Source organism: Apiospora phragmitis (assembly GCF_038363925.1).
Source record: "Apiospora phragmitis strain CBS 135458 chromosome Unknown utg000011l:1.0-3236445.0:1.0-3240683.0, whole genome shotgun sequence".
In the NCBI taxonomy this organism is placed as follows: Eukaryota; Fungi; Ascomycota; class Sordariomycetes; order Amphisphaeriales; family Apiosporaceae; genus Apiospora; species Apiospora phragmitis.
Genome location: NW_027117411.1, coordinates 1 through 14,860, shown reverse-complemented (window position 1 = coordinate 14,860; position 14,860 = coordinate 1). Strand labels below are relative to the sequence as shown.

At 43.0% G+C, this 14,860-nt stretch overlaps 4 protein-coding genes across 4 annotated transcripts; 1 reads left to right on the top strand and 3 right to left on the bottom strand.

Annotated features, from left to right (window-relative positions):
* Positions 1–12: 12 nt before the first annotated feature.
* On the bottom strand, positions 13–629 carry PG994_012806 (uncharacterized protein; the record flags this gene model as incomplete). Its single annotated transcript, XM_066864215.1, has 2 exons — positions 13–441; positions 477–629. The coding sequence occupies 2 exons, from the start codon at positions 627–629 to the stop codon at positions 13–15; spliced, it is 582 nt and encodes a 193-aa protein (XP_066709176.1).
* A 419-nt stretch (positions 630–1,048) lies between these two features.
* On the bottom strand, positions 1,049–2,626 carry PG994_012805 (sterigmatocystin 8-O-methyltransferase; the record flags this gene model as incomplete). Its single annotated transcript, XM_066864214.1, has 7 exons — positions 1,049–1,095; positions 1,136–1,287; positions 1,359–1,797; positions 1,852–1,939; positions 2,074–2,124; positions 2,188–2,469; positions 2,528–2,626. 7 exons carry the CDS (start codon positions 2,624–2,626, stop codon positions 1,049–1,051), a joined length of 1,158 nt encoding a protein of 385 aa, XP_066709175.1.
* A 1,011-nt stretch (positions 2,627–3,637) lies between these two features.
* On the top strand, positions 3,638–4,976 carry PG994_012804 (uncharacterized protein; the record flags this gene model as incomplete). Its single annotated transcript, XM_066864213.1, has 3 exons — positions 3,638–3,835; positions 3,924–4,296; positions 4,357–4,976. The coding sequence occupies 3 exons, from the start codon at positions 3,638–3,640 to the stop codon at positions 4,974–4,976; spliced, it is 1,191 nt and encodes a 396-aa protein (XP_066709174.1).
* Positions 4,977–10,495: 5,519 nt separating this feature from the next.
* PG994_012803 (acetyl-CoA synthetase-like protein) lies at positions 10,496–13,428 on the bottom strand (the record flags this gene model as incomplete). Its single annotated transcript, XM_066864212.1, is given in 4 exon segments — positions 10,496–11,950; positions 11,985–12,245; positions 12,260–12,974; positions 13,022–13,428. The coding sequence occupies 4 exon segments, from the start codon at positions 13,426–13,428 to the stop codon at positions 10,496–10,498; spliced, it is 2,838 nt and encodes a 945-aa protein (XP_066709173.1).
* Positions 13,429–14,860: the final 1,432 nt, after the last annotated feature.

Here is a 14,860-nt window from a genome sequence, read left to right as displayed (position 1 = left end):
TAAATAAACCCATCAAGCTGTAAGCGCGGTCCTCCAGACGACCTGTCGTCGCCCAGCAGCCCAGGACATCCGCTGCGCGACCGAACAGGCCCGCGGGTCCTTTTGGTTCTTCAGTACATCCGCCGGGATCCCCGTCTTGCGAACGAGGACGTCGCTGAGACTGGACTTGTCGCCCAAGAGGCTCCAGTGGGAGTTGTAGAACTGGAGCCTCTTGGGCGCAATCAATTCTTGCAGCGTCCATCCCCTCATAAACCATTCGCTCTGCTCCGTATACTCCACGGAAGCGACATCCTCGAGGTAGGCGATACAGATAGCAGATTCGGCGTACCACCGGTACATGGAGTTGATAGCCTCGCCCAGCTCGACCGAGTCGGTTTTGTTGATGCAACACGTCTCATCCAGATCAGATCGTAGCCTAGCCCCTTCGCCAAAGCGCACGCACTGGCAAATTTGGAGTAACCGCCTTTAGCTCTCACTTTGTCATCCAGGGCTAGGATATCGTGATACTTTATCTCGTCGCTTCCCCATGTCCAACGATGCGAGAGGGTGGAGTATCCATTCTCCAGATCTCGCACCTCCGAGTCGGTCAGTTCATGGAACTTGAAGGTGGTTGTGTCGATGAAACGCATCTCGTAGGATTGGTCATGGTGGGGTAAGGGTAAGGAAAGTTGGAAGGAAGCTAATCACTTCGGACATATCTAATGGCCTGAAGAGATGGGGGCTGAAACAAATTGGCGCGTTAGCAGGGCTTTATCAAGGCAGTGCTTGCTACTCTGTTAATACTTGCCCAATACTTTGGTTCGTCTAGCGTCCTTGGCGTCGCGAATTAGGCATCTGCATTAATTGTCCTCTCTAGTGCTCACTAATCAGCACAGTCATCATGTCATCCTCGTCGCGCACACGAAGCTCATTGATAACATATCTTAAACCAAATGAAAGCTATAACTACTCAACTAATCACAAACATACGAGCCATAATTCCATCAAATGCCAGTAAGGCTGCACCCGAACAAGGTCACCTCCTATGACGAATGGTAGAGAGAAAGCCTCATAGTCCGATGCTCTCACAGCGGATGGCCCTCTCCTCAAGTAAAACTGTAACAAACGCATTCATGTCTTCTTCAGCCTGTCTTACATCGAATGTCGATCATGGATAACGCGGATCCCTTTGGCTGGATGATTTCCTCAAGAATGAATCTTGGATCTGCGTCCTGAAGCAGACATTTCCAATCACTTGCTGTTCTTTCAAGGGCGTTGAATGTGGCGGCCATATTCATATCCATCGCACTGGGTAGATGAAGGTTAGTCAAAAGGCTGTCTCCGGGTAGAACTTTTCTTATTTAGGGTAAGCAACATACCGTGCGTCCTGCTCTCTCCAAAGCGCCACTTCTCCGGACTTCGACATGCAAAAGTCCTGAATCAGTATCCTAGAACCATCCTTCAAGGTAGGTACCAGGGCCTCCAGGATAAGCTTGCAGTACTTATCGGACCAATTGTGCAGGATCCACCGCAAGTAGTAGACATCGGCAACGACAGTCTGAGGTTTGAACAGGTCGTGCGCCATGAAGCTCACCCTAGTCTGCAGATCGGCCGGCAAGTTCGCGCCAGCGTTGGCAACGACTTGGGCTATGTCTTGTACCACAAAGGTAAGATCTGGGAATCGTTTGGCCAATGCGGCAGACACATGCCCCTCGGCGCCGCCGAGATCGACGACTCGGGCAGCTCCCAACGAAGCCCAGTCGTAGTGGTCCAGCACGTAGGTCAAGTCGTATTCCTCAGATGAGCTCAACGTGTTCACTGCGACAGTTATTGTAAGCTGGTAGGGAGTATTGAGAATAGGAAAGTGCTTACTGGTCGCCGAGAATCGCGTGGCCCGGGCCGGGTCAGCTGCAACGTAGTCGTAAATCGAGCCATCGAGGTTGTGCGCAAGAGAGAAGCCCTACGATTTACAACGCGAATATCGGGTTAGATTAAAATCAAATCGATAACCCTGATGTATCTTCATAACATCAAGATTAGAAGAGTCCGTGGCCAGACTCTTGAAGACATCAAACGGGGACTAGTGGGTTATACCGTGTGGTTAGGTTCTTGTGAGTCTCCCCACTTCTCAAGGGCGTCGACCACCTGTCCAATATTAGTGGAAGTACGATACGGGTAAGTGGTAAACGTTTAGTAGATAAGACGTACCTTTACTGCTGCCGGCCACATGTCCTCCGTCCCACTTGCCAACCAGTGGGCGGTATCTGGGTTGGTGAGGGCCTTGGATGCCTGGGTGTGAGCCACGAAGCCTTCCTGCGGTTCTCGGAAAACGCGCATAGTTATGGCGTGGCGAAGGAGGCGCTGGATCATTCGCTCAGAGACGCCAGCCTTCTTTGCGATGTCCGCAAACGAGATTTGGCCTCCATCCGTTGGTACCTTCTCGGCAATTCTGAAGCGTGTAATTGCTTGAAAGCAGACCATGTTAGTATACTACAAACAGAAATCAGCAACTCATTTTGCGAGATAGATATTCTTTGGAGAAACTGACAGAGCCTTGCTTCAGCATCAAAGTGATAGGGTCGAGGAGCAAGTCGTAGAGCTCTGCAGACGCATCAAGGACCACATCACGGGCATCGAATGCTTCCATGGGGAAATTGTGAGGAGCATCCTCTTCAAAGGAGGGAATGGAACCCCTTTCTCAGAGAAGACGGTTTGTAACTGGGCAACGCCATCTATGATGCTCTGCGCCAGTTCCACAATCCTGATCGTCTTGCCACCGTGGGGTATCGATGTGTTGCTTGTGTTCTGAGCCATAATGACGGGATGTTCAACTTGAGCAGTATGAGAGTGTGGAGAGAAAGGCAGTGGGAAACTTCAAAAATTATGGCAGTGATTGCTGGGGAATCTGGATTATTTACTGTTGACAGGATTGGGATGGTACCCCTCACGTAGGCCCTTGCATCCCGGAATATGTATGCTGTTATGTTACATCATGGAACATCCCTCATTGAACCAACTGCAGCTTCTCTGGATATTCAAGTGCAATGTGACATCGCCAATATTAAGCGAGTTGAGCCAACTGCAGATGTTCTGGCCCCTAAATATGCGAGGGATCAATCATCTAATTGGGTCACTGCGCATACCCTTGGGGTGTAAACAGGACGTTACCCATAGTATCCAATCTATTGAGAGCTACCCAGCCGGGAAGTTGCCGCGCAAAGTCCCAAAAAATAGGCGCCAATATTGACCAACTTCCGTTTATAATGCTAAATGCGGTATATCATGTCGGACCAACCTCGTACAGTTTTAGTTGGTCGTATATCTGCATCGTACTTGACCACAAAGTGTACGGATGTCATGGTGGTCAGCCAAGGAGGCACGAAATGCACCTTTGACCCAACGATCACATGTATACTGTATCCATCCAGAGATATTTTGACGGACACGCAACACATCCAACATGCTTGGGGAGGTATGGGCATCTTCTTCGTCGCTGCCTAGAAGATAAATAAGAGAATTGCATCACTGCAATATATATACAATGTACTGAAACGCTCACTATTCTTCCATCTCTACCTTTCTCCTCATATCCTCATCGAACCAGCTGAAAGAACTACCCAGTACTTTCCAACACTCAAAATCAATTAGCACCGTCAAGATGTCTGAGCCGCAGGCCGAGTCCACGACTTTCCGGACTCCAGTGAACCCAAATGACCCGGGCATAGGGCATCTGATGATCGGGGTCATGTGGACGTTTACCTCCCTTGCCGTGATCGCTATTGCCCTCCGTCTGTACGTTCGTTTGTTCATTGTAAGGAAGCTCGGGCCGGATGATTGGTTCATGATAGTTGCTGGAGTAAGTTTTCCATTACATATCCATTTCAGAATCCAAGGACTCTTCGGCGCGTTCACTTTCCGTGGTTTGTTAACCCAATCATCAACAGGCTTTCCAACTGGCTTACCAGGCCTGCATGACGAAGGCGTACGAGTGGGGGCTCGGCAAAGAATCATGGAATCTAAGCGACCTTCAGATCATGTATATCCTCAAATGGAACCTAATCGGGTCGATACCAGGGATCGTTGTTGCAATAGCCGCTAGGATTTCCATTGCAACCTTACTTATTCGCCTGTTCGGTTCAAGGAAGTGGTTCAAGTGGTACTTGATCTGTTTCACTACTCTCCAGTCCGTTACTGCGGCTGCCACTGAGACTTTCTACTGTCTACAAACCAGTCCTATTGAAGGATTTTGGGACAATAGGGTCCATGCTCGTCGTTTGGATCCAATGATAGCGAAGGTCCTTTGGATGACGGGACAGAGTGAGATATTCCTGCGAAGGTGTTCCCCTGATCTCAGAAACTTGCTAACATGACTCCAAGCATTCTTCACGGTGGCGGATCTATCCTACGTCATTCTCCCTGTCTCATTCATCTGGAAGCTGCAGATGCCCTTGCATCGCAAGATCCCACTGATGGGCCTTATTTGCATGTCCGTATTCACGGCCGCGGCATCCATCATGAGGACAATCTTGGTACAAGAGGCAGTGGGCCAGGCAGAAGCCATGCTAGGAGTGGCGCGGATGTTTCTCTGGGCGAATCTGGAAACGACATTCACCATCATCATGGGTTGCCTCCCGATCCTGCCCAAACTTTTTCAGCAAGAGCGTCTGAATTTCATCATCATCAAGGGCTACGTCCAGACGATCTTCACCAAGACAGTCCGGACATTTCAGCAGGGCACCAGGAGAGGATCACAACAATCGCAAGATACTAAGCAATCCGGCGGCCATGACATCGACTCGATGAACTCCGGCACTCTTGGTCTAGCAGCCCTTACTCCAAATGTGACTTCTCACAAAAACGCCTTGGGCTCAAACATCACATGCTCAGGTCGCGAACCCCACCATGGCGACACAGCTGCCGATATCACGCGCACTGATCAGTTCATGGTGAGCTACGACAAGGCATCAATGGGGCCGAATGGACCGGCCGTGGTTTAATGAAGTTCACACAAAACACAGGGACTGTTAGATGCACATATTAAACCTATACTTGTGAAACTTATGACGATCATTGCATTTTGGACATTGACAAAATGCCAGTTGGGCGACTCGGAAATGGCATGCGCAATGCTCTGCATTTTGATTACCTAGTTTAGAGCAATGATGGCGTTGGTCGTGACAGAGGCGATACTTGCTATGCGTATTTAGATTAATGTAGTCTACGGTCTAATTAAATATACGGTCTAATTGAACACTTTTTAAGACTTCGTATAATAAAATATAAATTTATTTAACTATTACGTTTAAAATTAATTAAAACTATTTAGAATTGTTTTTGTTAAACGCTTTTATATTATTTTAATAAGTACGAGTATTATACCCGGGCTCTTTGTAAATCTTATAGCGTTATAAGCGCGTCTCGAACGTCCTCGTATAATTACTCCTTTTTCGCGATTCGTTTTATAACTATTTATTAATATCTTTTTAAGACTATAGGTTTTTTCTAGCTTATATATAAAGTAATCCTTTATCTTATAGCCGTTTTTTTTTCGTACGGCAGCGCCGGCTAAGTATCTTATTTATTTCTCGTAATACGATTACTTTATTTTTTAAAAGAGCGAGCCGGTGTATAACTTACGTTATACTTTTCGTAATTTAATTAAATTTAATAAATATTAATATTAAAGAGCTATTTTAATACTACGCGATTCGATTTCTTACGTATTTAGTTTAAAACTAAGCTTTAATTAAATTATTTAAAATTTTTAATTCTTAAGGTATAAGTAGGCCGAAAGAAGAGGGTCGCCGGAGGCGTCGACGTATATAGTTTTATATCTAATTATAAAATAATATGTTCCGGATTATATAATATAAATCCTGCCCTTTGAAAACCTCTTTAGATATTTAAGACGGTGAAAGTCGTTTAGAACGCTTTTAAGAACGTTAGTAAAAATTCCTCCTTTAAGATATAAGTGAGATACGCTCGTATAAGACGCTCGATTTCTTTCTTATATAACCTTTTTAATATACGAAAACAGCCGATATTAAAAGGTTAGAGTTTATATAATAAATAAGAAAATATATAGAGTATAATAATTAAGTTCTTTTTATAATAAAGCTCGAAAGCTATTAAATAATAACTCTTATAGCTATTATAAACTAATAAGCGATAAATACTTTTTATACGAAACTTTATATATTTATTCAAGTATTAAATTTAGTTTTTACCTTTTTTATTTATAGTTTAGCCGTTTTTAATAATTACGATTACTTAGTTCTTTAATAATAATGTTGGAACAGCAGGAACTAAGGTTTTCCATATTACTCTAAAAGGGGTGCCACGTGCCTACGCGTACGAACCCCTTTCCTGTTTCATTAAGAGGGGCATACGATGCCCCTCGTAGCTCGTACTGAAGATAGACATGAACAATAGAATAAGAACGATTGAACCCCGAAGAAAACCGGAACCACCGTACGTACGAGAGCCCATTTAACAAATAAGCTATTTTCGTATTAAAAAAAAGGTGCGTTTTTTTAATAAATATAATATACGGAGGGATGGCGTAACCGTATAATTCGACGCTTTAAATAATTATAACTTATTCTCGGTTCTTTTATTAAACTATTCTAGGCCTTTCGTATTAATCGGAGGTGGTTACGATTATTTTAAACGAGAGTAAATTACGCGCGGTACGCGTCGAGATCTATTATAAAAGACTCTTTAATAGTCGATTCTTTAATTAAAACGCGTCCGGAGGTCTAGTTGCCGTCGTATAAAACTAAAGGCCTAGTTAACGCCGACGCGTCTCGCGTCGCGTTAATAAAGTAATCGATTCGTTATATTTTTAATACTATTTATTTAAAGCGAAAACGATCACGAATTTAAATCGATTATATATTATATAATTAATTGCTTTTTAAAATTCGTAAGTTTTTATATTAGTAATTATATATCTCGTTATAAAATATTTCCGCGATATTAATAACGTAAGGTTATATAAGATATATTATATATTTATATTACGAATTATATATTTAATTTAAAGTTTTTTTAAAGCGTTTAAAGTATTAATTATATATCGCTTTTTTTTATTAACTTATTATTATAAGTAATAAAAGTATAAAGAATAAAATATAAGTTATAAAGAATTATAAAAAAGTGTTTAATTAAACCGTGTATTTAATTAAACCGTAGACTATATTAGTTAATAGAAACGTATATAATTAAATCTCGATTCTTTTTACCGCTTAAAGTGGGCGTTAATATCGTAATACTCTAGGCGCTTAATATAACCCTTACGGTGAATTAGCGTATTAGACTTAACTACGTTAAGGTAGTATTAGGAAGTTATATATATCTTTAACCGCTTTGGCTGCTGTTGCCTAGTGTGAAGGGATACCATCTTCGATAACGATTGTGTGACATGCCCTATACATGGTAAGTAGCCTCGCCTATCACTGCCGCTTATGCCGTTCTAGCTGTTGGGTTAGTAGTAATTACACGTATATAAAGTTTACGCAGGATTATGTTATAAGTATAAGCATCTTGTGCCGATTTATTATATACGAATAACGTATCCTATAAGCGAATATCTTATATAAGCGAATGTCTTACTTTTGTAAATTTCTTTATAGCCTTAACCTTTTTTTATATTCTTTTACGTCCGAAAATATTATAACTTTAAAAAGAGAATAATATAATTCTAGTGCTTTAAACGCTTTAAAAAGACTTAACTTTAAGCGTATAAAAAGCTATATTAATTTATTACGTTTTATTAAAAACCTTATAACGTAAACGAAATAATTAACCTATATAACGCGAAATATTTACGAATTCTTAAAAGTTTTTAAATTTTAAAAAAGATGCGATTATTCGAAATATTATTAATTTAAATACGTGATCGTTTTTTCCCCGGCTAAGTAATATAAAAAATATAACGAATCGATTATTTAACTTACGTAACGCGGGACGCGTCGATATTAATTAAGCCTCTAACTTTATATAATAATAATTAAACCTCCGGACGCGTTTTAATTAAAAAATCGATTATTAAAAAGTCTTTTATAAAGATCCCAACGCGTATCGCGCGTAGTTTATCTTTATATAGAATATAATTTATAAATACGAGATTTAAAAAGAGGATATTTATAACTTCGACGAGACCGGCTTTTTTATAAGCTAAATCTCGTTCGAAATAATCGTAACCACCTCTAATTAATATAGAAAGCCTAGAGCAATATAGTAAAAAAACCGAGAATAGGTTATAATTATTTAAAACGTCGGATTATACGGTTACGCTATCCCTCCGTATATTATTTTTATTAAAAAAACGTACCTCTCTTCTTAGTATAAAAACAGCCCATTATTAAAGGACTAGGTGATCGTAGTTATTAAAAATAGCTAGACTACGAATAAAAAAAGCGAGGATTAAATTTAACACTTTAATTAATATATTAAGTCTTATACGAAGGGTCGTTATCGCCTCTTAGTCTTAGACGGCTACGAAAATTACTACTCGATAGCTTTCGAGCTTTATTATAAAAAGAACTCGATTATTATACTCTATATACTTTCTTATTTATCGTATAAGCTCTAGTTTTTTAATATTAACTATTTTTATATATTAAAAAAAGTGTACGAAAAAGAAATTAAATATCTTATATAAGCGTATATTACTTATATTTTAAAGGAAGACTTTTTACTAGCGTTTTTAAAAGCGTTCTAAGCGACTTTTACCGTTTCGAATATATAAAGAGGTTTTCGAAAAATAGGACTCGTTTCGTATAATTCGAAATATATTATTTTATAATTAAATATAAAGCTATATATTTTAATACCTCCGGGGATATTTTCCGGCTTATTTATTCCTTAAAAATTAAAAACTTTAAATAACTCGATTAAAATTTAATCTTAAACCGAATACGTTTAAAACCGTATCGTATAGTATTAAAATAGTTTTTTAATATTTATTTTAATTAGCTTTAATTAAATCGTATAGGTTATAGCGTATATTATATACCGAATTACTTTTTTAAAAAATAAAAACGCGATATTTCGAAAAATAAATAAGATATTTAGCCGGCGCCGCCGTACGAAAAAGAAACGGCTATAAGATGAAGGATTACTTCGTATATAAGTTAGAAAAGACTTATAGTTTTAAAAGAATATTAATAAATAGTTATAAAACGAATCGCGTTAGAGGAGTGATTATACGAGAACGTTTAAAACACGTTTATAACGCTATAAAATCTACGAAAAGCTTAGGTATAATACGCGTACTTATTAGAATAATATAAAAGTATTTAGAGATAAAAATTCCGATTAATTTTAATATATTAAATACGTTGTAGTAAAATTAACTTATATTTTATTAGAAGGGGTATAAAAGAATAGGATATTCGCTTATATGAGACATTCGCTTGTGGGATACGTTAGTGTCTGTTAGCCCATCCAGGTTTCTGATTCACGTTACCACATGAACCAACTGGTGGCATTTCTAATATTGAGAGGGTTACGTGCTAGGGATATCTGTTCATGCATGACGAGAATATATGCTTAACCAATCGTACAGTTGAGATAATCAAGTTGTGTTCCTGTTTTCCATTGAACTTAACCGCGAGTCGCCTACCTGTGAGGGCCGGACGGGGGCCGGATGAGAGCCAGCTCCAGTTTGATGCAGGCCCCACCCTCCCACACGCAGTTGGTATGGCACCAATGTAACAGTTGAACGGCGTGGCGTTGGTGATGACACCATGCAAGCCTATTTAATTTGAGAAAAGACCGTCCGCAGCGCTGCAGGTAGCAATGTGCCAATACAGCCGCCTAGAAATGCATCATGCAGTCGTGTAGACTTGCAGGCAGCTGCCTACAATTCCAAGCTATGTAATTCGGTGCTAAGTCCAATTACAGGCGCATGGACGTCAATCGTTCTGGTTGATCATCCGATCACGAATATCACATAAACTAACCGTCGCATACGATGCGCGATTGGCTGCTTTAGGCGCTTTCATGTGTGCATGGACGACGACCATTGGATACCGATAACGCTCTCTTCGCCGGTGTGCATGAATCGTCATAATTTAGATCTCACTGCGTCTCGGTCTGGCCCGATCCGTGCCCGAGTCACTGCCGTTGGATTGAAGAAACAGCGGGAGACGGCAAAACGACCAGGTTCCCCAATCTTCGAACTGTGATATTTGTGGGGATTGAACCGTTCGTCGGAGGAATGAGCTGCCTTCCAAATTCCCCGATACCACCAACTACGTGGAGCCGTTCACCAAGTCCAAGTGCCATGTGTTTTTGAGGATAAAATCAGTTGGATTTACTAATTAAACTAAGAGAAGGAGTACTGTGCATAGATTGGTAGACACTCTAAGATGAAAAACGCTTAATTAAATCCCATGAGTGTCTGCCGGGGTGAACTGGATATGAGTTGAAGGGTGAAAAGGGAATGGAAAAGACTGTGAGTTGTCGACGCAAGGCAAAATAAAAGAACCAGAAATACAAGCCAAACACGTTAGACGCCCCTCGCTGCCATAGCCTCGCGCAGCTGCTGCGCGAAGTCAACCACATAATCCGACCCAATCATGGTGTAGTGCCCCCCTCCGACCTCATAGAAGCGAGGCTCCTTGGCGCAGAAGTCCCTCCACCGTCCCAGCCGCTCAATTACCCATTGTTGCCTAGTGACACCCACCACCTTGAGGGGCTCGGCGTGAAAGACGTCAAGCGTCTGTACACATCCCGAAGGCTCGTATTCGAGCGCTATCACTGGCAGAGCATACGCGACGTTGGCCCATCGGATAAGTTCCCGACGTCCCAGGCCCAGTTCCTGGAGGCGCGAGGGGCCCGCCACATCTAGGATGGTCTCCAGTGCGTCATCGCGGGAGGCATGGCGGTACACCGATTGGTTGGGGGTCAATACCTGCTCGTCAGCGTAGGGCTCGGTGACGAGCCCCAAGAACTGCGCCAGATGAAGGAGGCACATGTTCCACTCCAGTTGCCGCATACGATCCCTGATATGTGGTGGGAGGTTCAAAGTCCCGAGGAATTGGACGGCTCCTTCCCCATCCTCGGTTTGCAGACGCTTGGCCATCTCAAATGCAATCATCGCGCCGTAGCTGTACCCGGCAATTGCATATGGACCCCGCGGCTGCCTTTGTCGGATCGCCCCCAAGTAGGTGTCGACCGCTTCGGTTACCGTTGCAAAAGTGCTCTGCCCCGGCTCGAGTCCACGCGCTCTCAGCGCATAGATGGGGCGATCGTCACCATCCATCTGCTTGGCCAACCCAACAAACACAAGGACTTCACCGATGCCGGGATGAATCAACCAGAGAGGTGTCTTGCTACCCTTCGTTACTGGATTGACAACCGGATCGTAGAGTGCATCTCCTGCTGGAACGCCGTTTGCATGACCATTCTGCGTGATAGCGCGTTTTCGGATCAGTGCGTCCAAGGCACCGGCCATAGACCGTACAGTCGGGTGTTTCAAAAGAAGGACAGTGTCCACGGTGATATGTAGTCGCCTATCAATAATGACCTTGAGCCGAATCAAGTCCATCGATGTGAATCCCAGCTCGAAAAGAGGTATGTCGAGGCCAATGCTCTCGGAGCTCTCGACGCCCATCGCTTCAGCAAACTCTGAGCGGAGAGCAGATTCTGTAACGGTCATATCAGACTCGAACAGTTTGCGTTGCTTCTTTTTGAAGTCGGAGACAACGAAGGTGTGGCTGGTAACATCATGATCGAATACTCCAGCTTCGAACATTGCTCTCATCTTAGCGCCAGAGATCTTTCCCAACGTGGTTGTTGGAATTCGCGGTAGAGACTTCTGTTCAACATAAAATGTGATAGGCTGACAGGCCATATTGACCATGACACAAGCCTCGGTAGTGAGCTTGTCTATGTGCACCAGATCCTCGACCAGCGGAAGCTTCTCTTTGTGGATGTATGACACAGTGACTTTGTTCGCTTGCTGATTCGGGGACCTTGGAAGGGAAACAGATAACCCGAGCGACCTGAGTATCCTTGAGCTTCATCTCGAGCGATGCCTGCAAGTCGGCAGTGGGAATTTTGACGCCATGGATATTGACCACATCCTTGAGACGGCCTGCTAAGATCAGATTGCCCTCTGAATCAATGCTCGCCCGATCGCCGGTTCGAATCCAGCCGTCTGGAGTGAACGCATCGGCGGTGGCCGCCGGATCCCGGTAGTAGCCATCGAAGACAACAGGACCAGGAAGCTCGAGGTCCCCAGTTCCCCGGGCAAGCTACTTCCAGTCACCCGCATCTCTATGCCTGGCATGCAACGCCCCAGAGAAGCAATACTGCGCCCAGCAGCAACGTCGCAATCTGGACAGGCGGTGTTGAAAATAGCGCCAGCACACGTCTCTGTCATTCCAAAGCCAGTGGTGATGACATTACGCGGAGCACCATGCCGGACGAAGAGTTCCGAAGCAGCTGTGCACGTTGAGACATCATTTGCCTCTCCTCCCGAAGCGAGTACAGTGAGGTTGGACAGGTCGTATTTCTCTTGATTTGCAACCGGGTTATCGTTGGAATCCCCGGAGCACGTGGTGCCCAGCTTCGCAAGGAAGAACTTCGGCGCGAACGAACGAGTGACACGGTGACGGGTAAGCAGCTGGAGAAATAGTCTCGGTGACGTAACAACGTCTGCAGCATGCACATGGACCTGATTGACGCCTAGCCACAGGGCCTGGATGTGTATTTCGATAAGGCTTGCAACATGGTCGAGTCCGATCCAGTTCAGAAAGGCGCCCTGTTCCGGGAGTCGGCGCACGGAGACCTTGCCAGCCACGGCTGCTAAGATCTGCCGGTGTGTGAGGCGCACCGCTTTGGCGTTCCCGGTGCTGCCCGATGTGAATATCAGGACTGCAAGCGAGCCTGGATCTGGTGTGGGTACGCGATGGGAAGCAAGCTTAGTCGGTGGGTAGCTGGCCAGAGACTCCGTTGTGTGCAGTCTCAGGTATGGCCGCTCCCTTCGAAAATATGCAGTGAGGCGTCCTTGACGAGGCAAATGGGAGACTGTAGGATCCGCGAGAGGCTCTGGATATGTTTGTGTCGGTGCTCCTCAACATTGCTCAGAGGTGGCGACAGAGTAGGGATCCCGCCCGCATAAAGGACAGCCCAGAACCAAAGAATGGTGTCCCAGTGATCATCTAGATATAGAAGCACTGGCATACCCTCTTCGAAGTCGACCAGACTGGCGAGAATCACCCCCTTCTGCCTCGCTTCATCGTACAGTGCGCCGTACGGTACCGCAATTGGTGCCGATGCTGAGGCTCCCATTGGGTAGAAGAGTATGTTTGACGAGCTGAGAAACCGTGCCTCATTCATCAATACTCCTTGAAGGCATGTAGGAGTCTGTTGTGGTGGGAATTGCTCCATCTTCTGCTGGCTACTGCCGTGGGAGACTTTCATGGTCGCGAGCATGTTCTCACAGTCGATATGAGGTAAGGTAGATATGAGGTAAGGTAGATATGACTAGAGTATGATTGGTTTCGAGGAGAAAGAAGTGATTCACTTCTATTGCCATGCCTATATATCTATTCCCTATGCTCGATGATATCCTCGATACAAGAATAGACGCCTTGATTCATTATTTAGTGTTAAAAAGGCAGCTACGGTTCCAACGTACATAATCATCATCAGATATGCACATATATGTAGTTGGCATATAAGGTTGTTGGTTCAGGACGGCCCGTTGTGGGGTCGCCCCTCTGTTAGAGGCACGCAAGTATTCGACCTTCAAATCTCTCGGCTAAAGAGTACCTGCTTTATACGCACACACCGCCATATTGTTCCAGATAGAGATGGGGGGTCTGGTCTGAAAGACTAACACCAGCTTGGCGCGCTTATCATAACATTCAACTGCATGACATAATTGGGCTGGGCCAACTTCTGCATGTCTGTTGCCCAAGGCTACAGCGCTCCAATTATTATTATTATTAATAGTATGCCGTAGGCTAAAGGCCTTCGGTATATTTACCTAGTTCCTCGTGTAATAAACCGTGCCGAAGCTGGACTAAAAATATACGCTGCCATATCGTAAAATCTACTTTACGTGCTCAACGTTACTATGTTAACTTAATAACCTTTACTTTAAAGCTTAAAGAGATTATCTAGGTTTAAATAGTCCTCCGATCTTTATTACTAGCTTATATAGCGGCAGTTAACCGGTCTATAAGATTTATTACTACTGCGAAATAAAAAGAGGACAGTGTATTAACTTATATATTAGCGCTAGCTTTTAATTTAAAAAGGAGTAATTAAATAAAGTTATATAAGCTTTTAAAAGTGGATTATATACACGTAGTGAGAGAATGTTCTTAAATAAGCATTACGCGTATAGTGTTTTTAGAGAGTTTTTTAATAAAGATGCGCCTTAGCGGCGATTACGTGATCGTATAAATCTTTAAAATCTAATACACCCTTTTAGCGAGGTTATTTTTTAATTAAACTCGTTAGATTTAAAATAAATGTATAAAGTAAGTTATATATTTTTTTTAAACTTTATTCTTTATATTAATTAAGTTATATATTTAAACGAAATCTTTATATCATTATAATAGAAATACTTTTATAAAACCGTCTACGATAAGTTATTTAATAAGTGTTTAGTAGACGTTTATACGCTTTTAAGCGTAGGCTTTTTAAAGCTAGTAATTATAGATATTAATATACTATAGTTTTATAACGAGTCGAGCTATTTTAAACTTAATTAACCGAATCGTTTAAGTGTTATTATACTCGATCGTAAGCTTCTCGTAGAGGTTAAGGTGTAACGTAGTAAATAGCCGTTTTAAGGCTATTGCTTCTTTAGTTATTTATAAGAGGGCTAGTAGCTCTGCTTTTACTATGTTCG